General features: G+C 32.5%; 1 protein-coding gene across 1 annotated transcript; it reads right to left on the reverse strand.

Moving 5' to 3' along the window:
* Positions 1 to 1,566: 1,566 nt before the first annotated feature.
* On the reverse strand, positions 1,567 to 11,761 carry LOC132935886 (retinaldehyde-binding protein 1). Its single transcript, XM_061002523.1, has 7 exons — positions 11,280 to 11,761; positions 7,786 to 7,877; positions 6,200 to 6,356; positions 4,447 to 4,640; positions 3,221 to 3,331; positions 2,897 to 3,047; positions 1,567 to 2,479 (listed from the first exon to the last, which is right to left on the reverse strand). The coding sequence occupies exons 1-7, from the start codon at positions 11,497 to 11,499 to the stop codon at positions 2,451 to 2,453; spliced, it is 954 nt and encodes a 317-aa protein (XP_060858506.1). The 5' UTR covers positions 11,500 to 11,761; the 3' UTR covers positions 1,567 to 2,450.
* Positions 11,762 to 13,454: the final 1,693 nt, after the last annotated feature.

Raw genomic sequence — 13,454 nt, forward strand, 5'->3', positions numbered from 1 at the left:
ACTGTTCAAAACACTAATTAACATTACTTACCAGTATACTACAATATACCACATTGAATATAAAATATTGATACGACTAAGAAGAAGTGTTACGCATACTACACTGACTATTCTAAATATAAACATTAAGTAGGTAGGTACATTTTTATGATATTATATGAAAATTGTCTCGTAGTGTTAAATGTATGAGTATTTGATGATACCGCTATCAGAAAGGTCAGAGTTAGGTCAACGCATTCATTCGTTGACCAAATATTAAAAATGTAACTCCTTAATTATTAACACTTATTAATCAACAAAAAAATGTCTGATACGCACTATTATATAGTAACTTACCATGAGATAATTATGAATTAGTAATATTTAAAAAAACAGTTATTTGTGAATACTGTAAATTTAAAAAAATACCGATAATCACCTCTAAAGTACCTACCTCACAACGTGATAATTTTTATTAAACTTTTAAACTAATCAATTCTATATAAATTCTATTTAACTCGTTTTATTTACCCACTTGATCGCTCAAAAAATAATTACTCAATATAATATTATCCATGTGGTTTAATTTTAATTGCAATCTTCAATTCTATGCATAGTGAGAAATGTATTAGTCTTACAATAATGTGAGGCATGGTTTTATTATATATTTTTTTTTTTTAATCCATCATCACCATTTGAAGCAAAAAAGTTTCTTTAATGTTCTGCATTGAGGGTGATTCCTGATAAAAACTTTGGGAAGTCAAAAACAGAATAATCTTTAAATATAATAATCATCATAACAAATGAAAAAAAACAGCAGAAAAACAGAAATAATTACGCAACGCCAATTGAAAAGTATATTAGTAAAATTAAGGGCAATTACGTGCGTTTCACATTTGATACACAAGGCAGTCAATTTGTTTAAGTCACCTACACATATAATGGGGATGGCAAACGGTTTCTAGTTTGATTTCCATTACATCCATATTATATTACTATTACGTGTTATGACAATATTTAATAAAATATGTAGGACACCTGGACACGTGATGTAGGAATTTTTTAAAGAATCTTAGCTCATTGTTAAATCTAAAACTTTTAATGCTTTGAAAAATTGATGTCGGATTCAGGTGATCGGCAAATTAGGTACAGACATCGTTATAACATACCTTGTCGTAGCCAGATATATTTTCAAACCAGTAAACTTCAGAAGAGACACGTTTTCTGTAGGTATGTCATATTAAATCATAATTATTTTACCAAGCACCCATGACATTAATATACCCACTGACAATCGAATTAAAAATTTCACTGTATCATATAATATGACACTCAAAGAAAAAAATTACAAGTAGGATAAGTAAAATATTAAGGCAATAATTGAAAGTTTAACGTGCGTATCATATTTGATTCACAAAGCAGTCGACTTGTTAAAGTCACCGCATACAATGTGAATGAGAAACGGTTTCTAGTTTGATTTCCATTACTTCCGTATAATAATAAAAATAATAATATTTATTATTAGGTATATTACCAACACTAATAATTAGTGTATTGACAATATTGAATAAAATATGTACAACAATGTGGTATCGTAAATTGATTTTTATTTTCGTTTAAAATAAAATAACAGCTGGTTTAGATTTTTTACAACCGCAGAGTTATTGATAATATATTTACTATAAATTAATATCGACATATTTCAATTCGAGTATACTGTACTTAGCATATTATAATTGAATACAAAAATACTACTTTTATATCACTTTCCAATAATCGAACTGTTTGATTCTAAAACTATGTATACGCATATAAAATACAACTTAAAAACTAAGGTTCTATAAAACAACTATAGGTAACATATGTGTCCTTAAAAGAGATAATATTCAATAAAAAAAAAAATAGGTATAAAATGGAAAAAAATAAAAAGACATAAAGCCATTAAGAAACAATTTCATATCTGAAATGTAATTTATTATATATATATTGACGACTAACCGTTACATTTGTATTTAAATGCACAACTAAAAGCCCGTGTAATAATCAAATCATAAACATATTTATTTATCCATCATCGAATAAATATATATATTTATGTATATATTATTATTATATATTATAATGGCTCTTGTTCATTAAATAAATAAATATTACAAATTATGACAACATCGAGGTGAAAACTTAGTTTGTGGTTTGCAAAAAACGCGCAAATGAATTAAAACCGTGCCATTTTTAAAACACCTTGCCCTTAATGGGAACACCATTATTAAAACTTAATATGATAATAATATTATAAAACGCATTATATCTAGGCCCATATAATGTTTACTACCGTTGAAAAGTTTTTCTTTTTTGATTATGATTATTATTATTCTATGAGTTCCAATAAATATGTAGAGTATCGTATTCAGTTTACTGCCCAAGTGACCGCAAACATTTTCATGAGCCGTTTCCGATTGTTGCCGTAGTCATTACTTTTTCAATCCATACGTGTTCCAGTCTGTAAAAATGTGCACATGTAAGTATAACAGAACGTATGATAATGATATAATAGCTGATGAAGCATTTCGTGATTTACACGGTGCATCGTTTATCGAGAGTGCAGCTGGGTCAGTGGATCAAACATAGTGTCAAACCAGCTTTACCCGACACCCAGACGAGAAATTTGTTTTTAATTTGATGGAGTTGAATTATAATAATATTATGAGGTTTTCATTAGTAATTTAAATTTGATTTTTTGATTTTGCCTTTACTTTCTTCGGATCAAAATTGGTAGGTACATTGCGTTATGGTGACCACCCCCCAGAAAACTCTTCGAGTTCTTAAAGTGCCCCTCCCCCTCGAAACAAATATAATACAAGTTTATGATTCCGGGACACCATAATGGAGTGAATAATTAATACGAATCGGCACAAACCTGCGATGTAGTTCTGAAGGTCCTGCATTACAGGGTACCAATCGGCGCTCGAGTAGTTCAACTTGGGTTTCTTGCCACCATAGTCTTCGGGGAGCATGTTAGCGTCCAAATGCTTGTGCAGAGACGACATCTTGTTACCGTGGAAAAACAGCTAAAAACCGCGAGAGAAAACAAACGATTAGATTTTGCAACACAACCATCGGATATCATCCAATAGCCATAATATCACGCACATACACGCAATACATTGCCAAAACTGTGCGATCGCGTGTCTTAAAATATGAAATAAATAAAGACTTGAATACCAAATATTGGAATACGTACACGTTTCTTGAGTTTGTCTCCAACAAATTGTTTGAACATCGGCCACACCATGTTGAACAAGAACGGCTGACGAACAATGTGCACTTCCTTCATACGGAGTGGCATGGCTTCCTATACGTTCATACGAAAACGAAAAAAATGTTAAGTACACGGTCATTAATGCAATTATTGAATGACAATTATTATTATATGCAAACAACGATTGTAGTTTTAAGTGTACTATTTTCAGTACTGCATTTGTTGTACAAAAAAACCTATAAAAATGTTTTGAGTTTTGCGTATTTTGGCGTTGATTTAGGAGTACAAATAAATATATTACATTTTTATTCGCTTTTGTTTATCTATATAATGCGATTGTAAAACATAATAATTTAATCAGTTCTATTAGATTTAAAGTTCATTATTATTATTATTATTATTATTTATATATTTGACGTAAACATAATAATAATATTATAATTTTGAGTCCGTTATTTATTATAAAATAGTTTAATTGATAAATATTATCGCCAAAAATCTGATATTAAATCGAATGAAGTATGATTGTCGATTGACGTTAAAACCCTACCGTGGTATTGAACTTTTGACCATAACGCGTTTCTATATTTCCCATATATGCTACAAGCGCTTGCACGTTAAATATATACAAGCTTTAACCTATACGTAACCACTTTTAATATCGTAATAATAATAATAATGATTACAAGTGCGTCTGCGTCGAAAACAGTAATTTATTGTTTTTAACGCGCGCACGGGAAGTCGAATAATTTAATAAAAACAAATTTCTGGTGTCTATCTCTTATAGATACGCCGAGGTTACATCGGCTGAAAATGTTTTCGATGTTTAACTTAACACGGTAGCCAATAATTATAGTTTCACCCCACGGATTGTTACGAATAGACAGTCTACATAAACGACGCACTAAATTATATTTTATTACGCATAGATCGATAAGTAAAACCTTTTAAAATATGTCAGGGGCAAAACATTATTATCGAGTCCAAACACCATTGCGCGCATTCGAGTACGCATCGCTTGAGTTCGACGATATAGGTACTATTATAATTATTATTTAGATATTTTTTTTGTTCTGCGGATGAGACACGACGTTGTAGACTTTGAACTTGGTGGAGAGAGAACGATAGATTTCGAAGTACCTACACCTCTATCGGCGTGGTTTGCTTTCCGTAAAATGAATATAACTTATTTTTTCGAATGCGCTTACTTGGATGTAAAGAAGCAATGTCATTGCGAACGATGGTGACATGGCCATGACCTGTTTGGTGGACAGCCCATGGAAGTCGATGATGATGACCACGCCACGGACTTGAGTTTCTTCTTCCACCAACGATGCGATTTGGATCAGGTAAAGAACTTTGAACAACTGTTCGCTGTTAAGACTTTTCGGGTCCCAAGCCGCTAAACAATTTAAGGATCGAGGTCAATATGTCAATATGGTCAACGTAAAAATATGTACCGATTTTTAAAATATCAATACAAGTAATTATTCGGATAACGTTTTGAGAAACTCCTAAGTGCAGCGTGTCAGACTGTTTATGACGATTGAAAATAAATCGTTCGTTGCAACAACAATGATTACACTTTATGGTAATTAAGACAACAGTAGGAAGTAATATTAGTATACAAACGAGATAAAAAAGAATATATTTCTTCGTACGTATAATAGAATATTATAATATACGAATAGATAATTCGTGATAGAACAACGCACATGGAGATAAAAACGGTTTTCAGTCTGTCCGTGACAAATATAAAATAAGTAGGTATTATTATACTCAGGCAATTCCATAGTTGTAGTCATATGTCGTAGTGGTACCTACGGCGACAAAAATATATATCACAGCACTGCAAACGAACGATTTTAATAATTATTGTTCAACGATCATTGTACATAATAGTATAGATTCCTATACATTATTGTTGTTTGTTTTGCAATGATGATCGCATCGCTAAAATATTATAATTTTTTTTGTTGTACCTACCCGAGACTAATAACTTATTTATTTAGGGTTATCGCAATAACAATTTATTTTATTACTGTCCCCGTTACAGAATAACACTAGTAATAATATTATGACGTTCGACCGAAAAACCGCGTGTAACTAATATTACTATTACAGCCATGCCATACTCGGAAGGTCTTAAAAAATGCATATGTACCATGACTATATGTAACGACGAAGGCGTGATAAATATCTAAACTTTCCGGCCAAATCGTATATTATGAATGTCAAACATCATCAATAACGCAAATTTCAATCGGCGCCGAGCAAGGGAGCGTTGCGAGTGGGCGAGGGTAAATAAAAATTATACTATCACGTGCAAATCTTCCAGAATACAATAATTCTACCGCTGCTCCAGAGAAAACCCATATTATATGATATCGTTTTAAGGGGCGATTGTAATGTATAGTAATAGTCGCAGGCTGTAATCACAGGTTTTGTCGACAAATCTCGTTTAATGCACACGTGGTGGTTAACTGCGATCGCCGCGCAAAAAGAGAACGTTTAGAAGGAATTATAGAATACTAATTAAAAAAATTCCTAATAAATAATAATAATATTAAGTCATATTATATGGGCATTGAAGAGATTCGCGAGAAATCGTCTGAGACCTATTAAATATCTCTTTCAGTTTTTTCCACCCTCTATTTGCCCGTGCGATGGGAGTACGCGTAACGTATACCTATATATTATTTTTAATTAAGCATAGCTATAGCTAATTAATGGAAAATATTATGTGAGGCGTGGCTGTCGTCGTCGTTCAGATGAATACGACGCGAACAATCTAAAACTATAAATATTATTATAAAACGACGACTTTCCGTCTTAGCCGTAATAATAATATTGTAGCGACGATGTTGAAGTACCTTCTTTGCGAATACCACGTAACACGATGTTTGTATGTAAAATTCATAAATATAATATCCAAACATATTATTTAATTAATATACTTACATCCCATGTTTAGGATTAAGACTCTCCTGTTCTTTTGATCTCTGTCGACGAGCACATTGACAACGTTGTTTTCGGTAAACAATGACTTCTCTTCTCTCGGCAAAGGGTTGGCGACGATTTTCTCGTTTTTATCTTTGAACGTGGCCAAACGTTTCATCTATACGACACAACGCCAAAAGCATTTAAATTACAAATGTGGTATTGTGTTTGCGTTCTATCCGAATCGTCGTTATAATAATATAATATCGTTATTTTTCAAAATAATAATATTAATATTATATCGGCGACGAAAATGTTGTAAAATAGATATACCTATAGGACCCTGCTGTTACACTGAATGTGTAGGTACCTAAAGCAAATGATAATAATATGCTCAACGTGTTGACTAAGTAAAAAATTACACGAAAATTGATACGTTATAAATGAGTTTTTAATCATCACAGTTCATGCAAAATATATCGAACACGATTATTGCGATTTTCGTTTTAATTAACTACCACTTGTATTATCTTTGTTCTTTAGGTTTATGCCGCACATTATAACATTGTGTAGGTATTTAACAGGCGTTCAATTACACTGATAATCAATTTTTAGCCGACCGTCTTCCTGCAGGTGTAGTGTAATTAAGACGCGTAATTGGTGTTTGATAGCGAATTTAATAATTAATTATATCGTTTTCAGTCTTCTCTCGAATTATTACATATTATATAGATCGGCGAGCAAACGAATTCGCAAACTCGTTGTTGATTAACATATCAAAAAGTACCTACGACTAATAATTTATGATATTATTATTAATAAAAAACATATAATAACGAATAGCCACGTGTTAGCTGATGAAGACAGTGCGTGGATCGATTTTTATCGAAACGTTTTACAAATAAGATAATATTATATTCTCGTGAGTGAGCGAAATATTAAAATTTGCATTTAACACGCGAAAATGTACGAAATGCCTTAGAAGTTCAAACATTATATAGATCGGTGGCTGCAAAATTTAGAGCAGAACAGTGACGGTTCGTGTGCTCGGCTGTGCAAAACGTATTCGAATGACAACAGAATTCGTTTGCGAGAGTACAAAATTGCGGTATAATTGGCTGTCGTGGTATACCACCTGTTAGAATAATTATGATTCATGTTCCGACGAACCGCGTGAATATAATATTATTATTGTGATTATTATGAATTATTATTATTATTATTATTGTCGCACACATGATAATAATATTATTATTATATCATAACGCTCGAGACTGCTGCAGTTATCAATATTATTATATCATATTATATACGCGTGCGAGCGTGTGTGACCAAAACTGATTATAATATTTTCTTATAATATAAACAATTGATAGTGCACAATACACTGCAGGACTGTGATCAGGACTAATATGCACAACAATGTCAATAAAAATTACGTAATTATTATCAGCTCGAGGTGTTGACATTTAGTGCCCGTGAGAACCGCATTGTAGACGTAAACAGACTAATTAGATCAGATTGTCGACCCGCCGTGACATTCGCGATGATCAACATCGATATTATAGGTAATAAAATAATAGTAAGTCAGTCGTGGGTTTGCTTACCAGATCGTATGCACTCTGGGCGTAGAAATGGGTCGGTCTCAAGAATATCATCAAGTATTCGTCGGTGTCCTTGTACGACATCGTATTCTTCTCTGTAAGGCACGAGAAAAAATAAATAAAATGTATACAATATTATCACAATACTAATTGTTATCGTTTGCAAGTATAAGTCGATATTATATCAGTGTAATATTATTATGGTGCAATTTGAATAAAATATCAATATTGATATTATAAAACAATATTAGGTACACTGATTTATCGATCAAATATTATAATTGATTTATTTTCAATTTATCGTAAGATTCATAATGAGAGGTCAACGGAACGACTATGATGTATTATTATATACATAAAAATAATGTATTATATTTTATGGTCATATTAAGCGTGTGTGTGTATTGGGGTGGGTATTAATACATAATATATAATAATAATAATAATAATATTATTATATTCGTGGGTACCTACTGCGCATCGTACGAAAAATAACGCTACCCGCTGACTATAGATTTTGTTATGCTCTACCATCGTAGAGTTCATCGTGGCGTTTTGTAATAAGACTAATATTATTATGTAATTTCTCTGTTATATTAATTTTGGTTGGGTCCAATTTGGCCACGCGCGGAGTATTTACAACAATTTATACTCGAGTCATTAATATATTAATAATTTTCGTATAGAGTGTAGACGAAGCGCATATATGGTTTTGCTATAATATAACACAGGTAGTATATTATACTACCTGTGATATTACACTGTTATATTATATACGATTGACTCGTCAGTTTAAGAGCTGATAGCGTGCGATCTGTGCTGAGATTATTTCTACGATCGGAGCAATAGTCATTTGGGATGCTGACGATAATGGTATTACTTATATTTGATTTTTAACATTATATAAATTTTATCGCACATGCTAAAAACGTGAACGAACGCATAATTATTATTATTCTTATGCTAGTTTTCATACGTTTCAAGGATAATTATTAGTTCAAACTATTGTGTTGTAGGACTCGTAATATACGAACTGTTATTATTTGCTGATGGTTTTTATTATCACGAAATTTTGTTTTTTTTCCGTTTTTTTTTTTTGTATTTAAATTTTTTTGTCTGTAATGGTGCCCTTCAAAAACGATTGTGCAACAAAATATTTATCATCTATTCGGGCAGCGATTGAAACGGTTTTAGCACGCGGTACGTCAATAAATAAAAATACAATAATGTATCATATCATTAGATTATAATATTATGTTTAGTTAAATATATAATATACCCGTGGCATAAGTATAAGAGATAAGGAAGTAATTTAATTATTTTAGCAGAAGAGTCAAATGTACAGAGTGATTGTCGATATCTATCGTCGAGGTATCGTATTATATACAATATATTCGTACCTATTTAGAGTGATATTCTACGATTCCCGATAAGTAGAACGAGAAAAAAAGCGCATTATGTCCACCTCGTTTTTTTAGATACTCGTCTATTGTATGCGACTACCGATAATATCAATAATAATAATAATAATATGTTAACGAAATCCTAAACGAGCCCAAATAGAAGCAACTAACAGAGTAATAAAATGTAAAATTTTATAAACTAATAAAGTAATCCATTTAAAGAAATAGAAATTGTAATTAAAAAGAAAACAAGTTTATACTCTTATAAACTTTGTTATTGAAGTAAATTTATCAATAAAATAAAATAATTATTAACTGTGTACTGTGTACTGTGTACCTACTGTACCTACTACCCCGTTGAGTGTCAACAGAAACACGAGTTTACATACTCGCAAGCCTGACCTACCCGTTACGATCGTGTTTTGTTTCAGGAAGTTACAGTTTTACGGATGATGGTCAAAAATGTGGGGGGGGGGGGGGAGCATAATATATTTTAATATTATTATTATTTAAAAATTAAAAAAAATAGTGATTTTGACATCGAAGTATAAGTCGACATAATATAATGTACACCGTCGATTTAGTATGACGCGTTGCCGATATTTGCATGGCACTAGAGGTTTTGGTACTTTGTAAACGTTTATGATACGTATATATGTGGCTTATAATTTGAAATGGTAATAGCCAGGTGTACAGGTGGTGGTCATTCATCGGTTTAATTAAAACGGAATTTAATGATGATGTAATACGCACTACGTAATTATTATGATATGCACACAGATAATAATATTAATAATGTATACGAAATAAAGTACCCGATTCGGACGTTTGGACTATTTTAAATAAATAGATATAAGAAACAAAAGCAGTGTTGTCAATAATATTATAATATAATGGTTTGTAAGGATTGACATTTTGAGAAAACGACAACCCATTATCCATACCCAAACGATTGTTTTTGATTGAACCGGGTAATAGTTTTTTATTGAACAGTGAGAGGAATGCGATACCAGCTGTAAATTACTAATTTATTATATTCGCCGAGTCTATTACGGAACCGTTGATTTGTGCCCCATAATAATTTTCACGAAACAAAGACGTAGATAAAATGTGTCAGCCTTTATCGCAATAATAATAATAATATTTTGAACTCGTAGTTATAATAATAAACCGTGTGACTGGGTCGATTTCGTTTCCAATCAATGTGCAATTAACGCGATTGTCGTAATAAATCGACTTTTATCCATCATACGGTGTGTGTTGCGAGCAAACACTGCACAAAGCCATGTCGTTAACGACACCGGAAAGAAACATTTTTTTTTCTCACAGTGGTCTCAAATAATTTATTGTGATTTAATATTATTAAAATCATATTATCGTCTCACTTTAACGTCTAGTAAACATTTAGAAGATTTTTAGGGGGGAATTTAGTGGATATACGCATTCGTTACGATGTGAGGCAGACCATATGGAAAGCGACTAAGCGCGCGCCACAGGCAAACGGAAAAATTCAAACTTCGTTTTTGCGGAGTAATGATGAAAAATTATTTAAAAAAAAAAAAACTGCCAAATAGGTAACCGCACTCTGCTGTACTACTCTAGTTGTTGCCTGTAGGTTTCGAGTTACCTCTAGTACCACTGTAATGGACGTCACGACGTGTTCAATTTGTGTTCAATGAAGAATCATTGTATACGATGAAAAACCAAGGGTACTAAAAAGTTATATTAATATAATAACGAAATAATGTTTAGCAAATGTTCATATTCCTCCCCTGTTATTTTAAAAAGCAATTATAATTTTCAATTTTGACCTCCCAATAGTATCCACTAGATCCAAATTTGTTACCAAAAATCTCCCTTGGGATCTATTTCTACTGAAAAAGTATCTTCGGGCACAAAAATAAAGACAAAAAACAAAAACAGGTCATCGTAAAATCAATACACTCTTCGCTCAAAATCTAAAAACCTGTTGGGTGTTAGGTATCTTTATGATTATAGTATCTATGACTAGTCGAAAAAACCGCGAACCTATCATCGTTTCCCAACACCGACCATTAATCGCTTCGGGAATGGCGGTGGTCGTCTTTGACTAACCTTTGAGCAACTCTCTGAGTTCGGCCAACGACTTCTGCACCTGTTCCGGGGTCTCACGGAGTTCACGTTCGGCCAGTGCGCAAGCTTCTGCGCACAGCGGCGACGTGTCCAGACCGAAAGCGTTGAGCATCTTCATGGACGGCTTCCTGCAATCGTCCAACGACAACCTCTTCGATGACAAACTGGCTTTCAGCATTGTAGATTTTGCGTTACCGACCATCAAACTGTAGACAGGACTTCGGGAAAGCGCGTTGTGGTGTCGATGTGAACGTTATCTCTGTCGAGATACTTAGGAAGTCGGCGACTGAGTAGTGCACCGCCGGAACTACTACTGAACTTCGAAAGCACGAAAGGATAGTATATATATCGTATTGGGACGAGTGTTGCGACACCGTTGCAGCGTATATTGTTATTATACTCGTTAGCACAGTACACCTGAACTGATTACACTGATCCTACAGGTTTCTGACTAATTTCCGATACGATTGCCGCTAATTTAAATACTAGCCCGGAACCCCGCCACCGTACACACGGCGCGCGCGTCTGCCGATACCACCACCACGGTCGCGGTCCTTATCTTGGAAGCATCATATCGCACAGTTCACGCGTCACGAATGTGCGCGCCTCGTCCTCAGCACAGTTCAAAACGCACATCGGTCTTTGTCCGATTTCGACAGTTTTTAATTTTTATTTTTTGGATTTATTGTATTGGTTTTGTTTTGTTCTTTACTTTTTTCTTTTTCTTTTTTTTCTTATCCGATGTTTCGTTATTGATTAGTTTATTTATTTATTTATATGTATTTAATATCGGTATTGCGCATAATACCCACGTACATGAGAATAAAAAATAATAACCATAAAATAACTTAAGACAATAATCATTATTATTATTACTATTATTATTATTATTATTATTATTATTATTATTATTATTATTACGTTATAATAACCAAGACCAATTGGAGATAACACGCGCATCCCAGCAAAACAGTGCACAATAATATTATAATACAATTTTTTTAGGACTTTGCTCTTTACACCCGCCGAGTTATTGTGTCATTTGTTGTTTGCGCGATTGATAATACTATTATAGGTACCTGCAGCTGTTATGCGCCGCGGCTTGTTGTAAACAATAATAATAATAATTCAGTTGGGTTGAAAATCGGATTTCGTCTGACTTGTGCGCCGAACGTGACCTGCACTTCGCGGTGCGTTTTCGAGGGGCACGCAACGTCGGACGCAAACAGTCGTCTCCACGATCGAATAACATAATATTATCTTCAAAGTGTTCAAACGCAGCGAAAGTAAATGTTCTCATGAGATCCTCTGTAGAAAAACTCGGAACCCGGTTAATATTCGACCCTTCAACAATAATAATATTATAATAGTGGTTTATTCTGAAATCGCGATAAGTTTCCCGCGGCGTTCGTTTTTACGGTTTCTATAAACTAGGATTTTCGCATTTTATTTTACGGATTTTATCATATAATTAAACTTTTGAAACAAAATTATAAAGTTATAGATATTAATATATTTTTATCATATTATCGTATTTTTAACAAATCCGTGTATCATTTTACTATGTTCGAAATCAAATATTAGGAAAGTATTGAATGGCACGCTGCGAAAAGTTTTTTTTCTCACATTATTTGGTACGATTCGCTTTAGTACCTACTTTTATGATAACTGTTTGATTGCTTTTTATCAATAAATTATCACTTTGAGTATTTAATTCGCACTTTAAAAATCAATTGCGTGTCTTTTATTACCAGTTGGTAAGTATATGTTATTTAAAACCAAAATCCTCTACGAAAAACTAGGAACCCTTAAAATTCAACTTACCAACTATATAGTGTATTCTGAAATCAAATCGGTCCCGCGAAAAGTTTCCCACGGTTCTCATTTTTACGGTTTCTATAAACTCTGATTTTAATATTTTATTTTACGGATTTTATTATATAAAAACTTTTGAAACAAAATTAGATAGCTATGGATATTATTATATCAAATTGTTAATAGGTCTTTGTGTCGTATTACAATATTTGAAAACAGTTATTAGGAAAATGTTGACTAGCACGCAATGGAAAGGTTTTTTCTCGCATTATTTAGTACAAATTTCATTAATAACTACTGTTTATTTATTTTTTAATTTGTATCATTTCTATATGATTACTA

Source organism: Metopolophium dirhodum, chromosome 1 (assembly GCF_019925205.1).
Source record: "Metopolophium dirhodum isolate CAU chromosome 1, ASM1992520v1, whole genome shotgun sequence".
NCBI classification, from domain to species: domain Eukaryota; kingdom Metazoa; phylum Arthropoda; class Insecta; order Hemiptera; family Aphididae; genus Metopolophium; species Metopolophium dirhodum.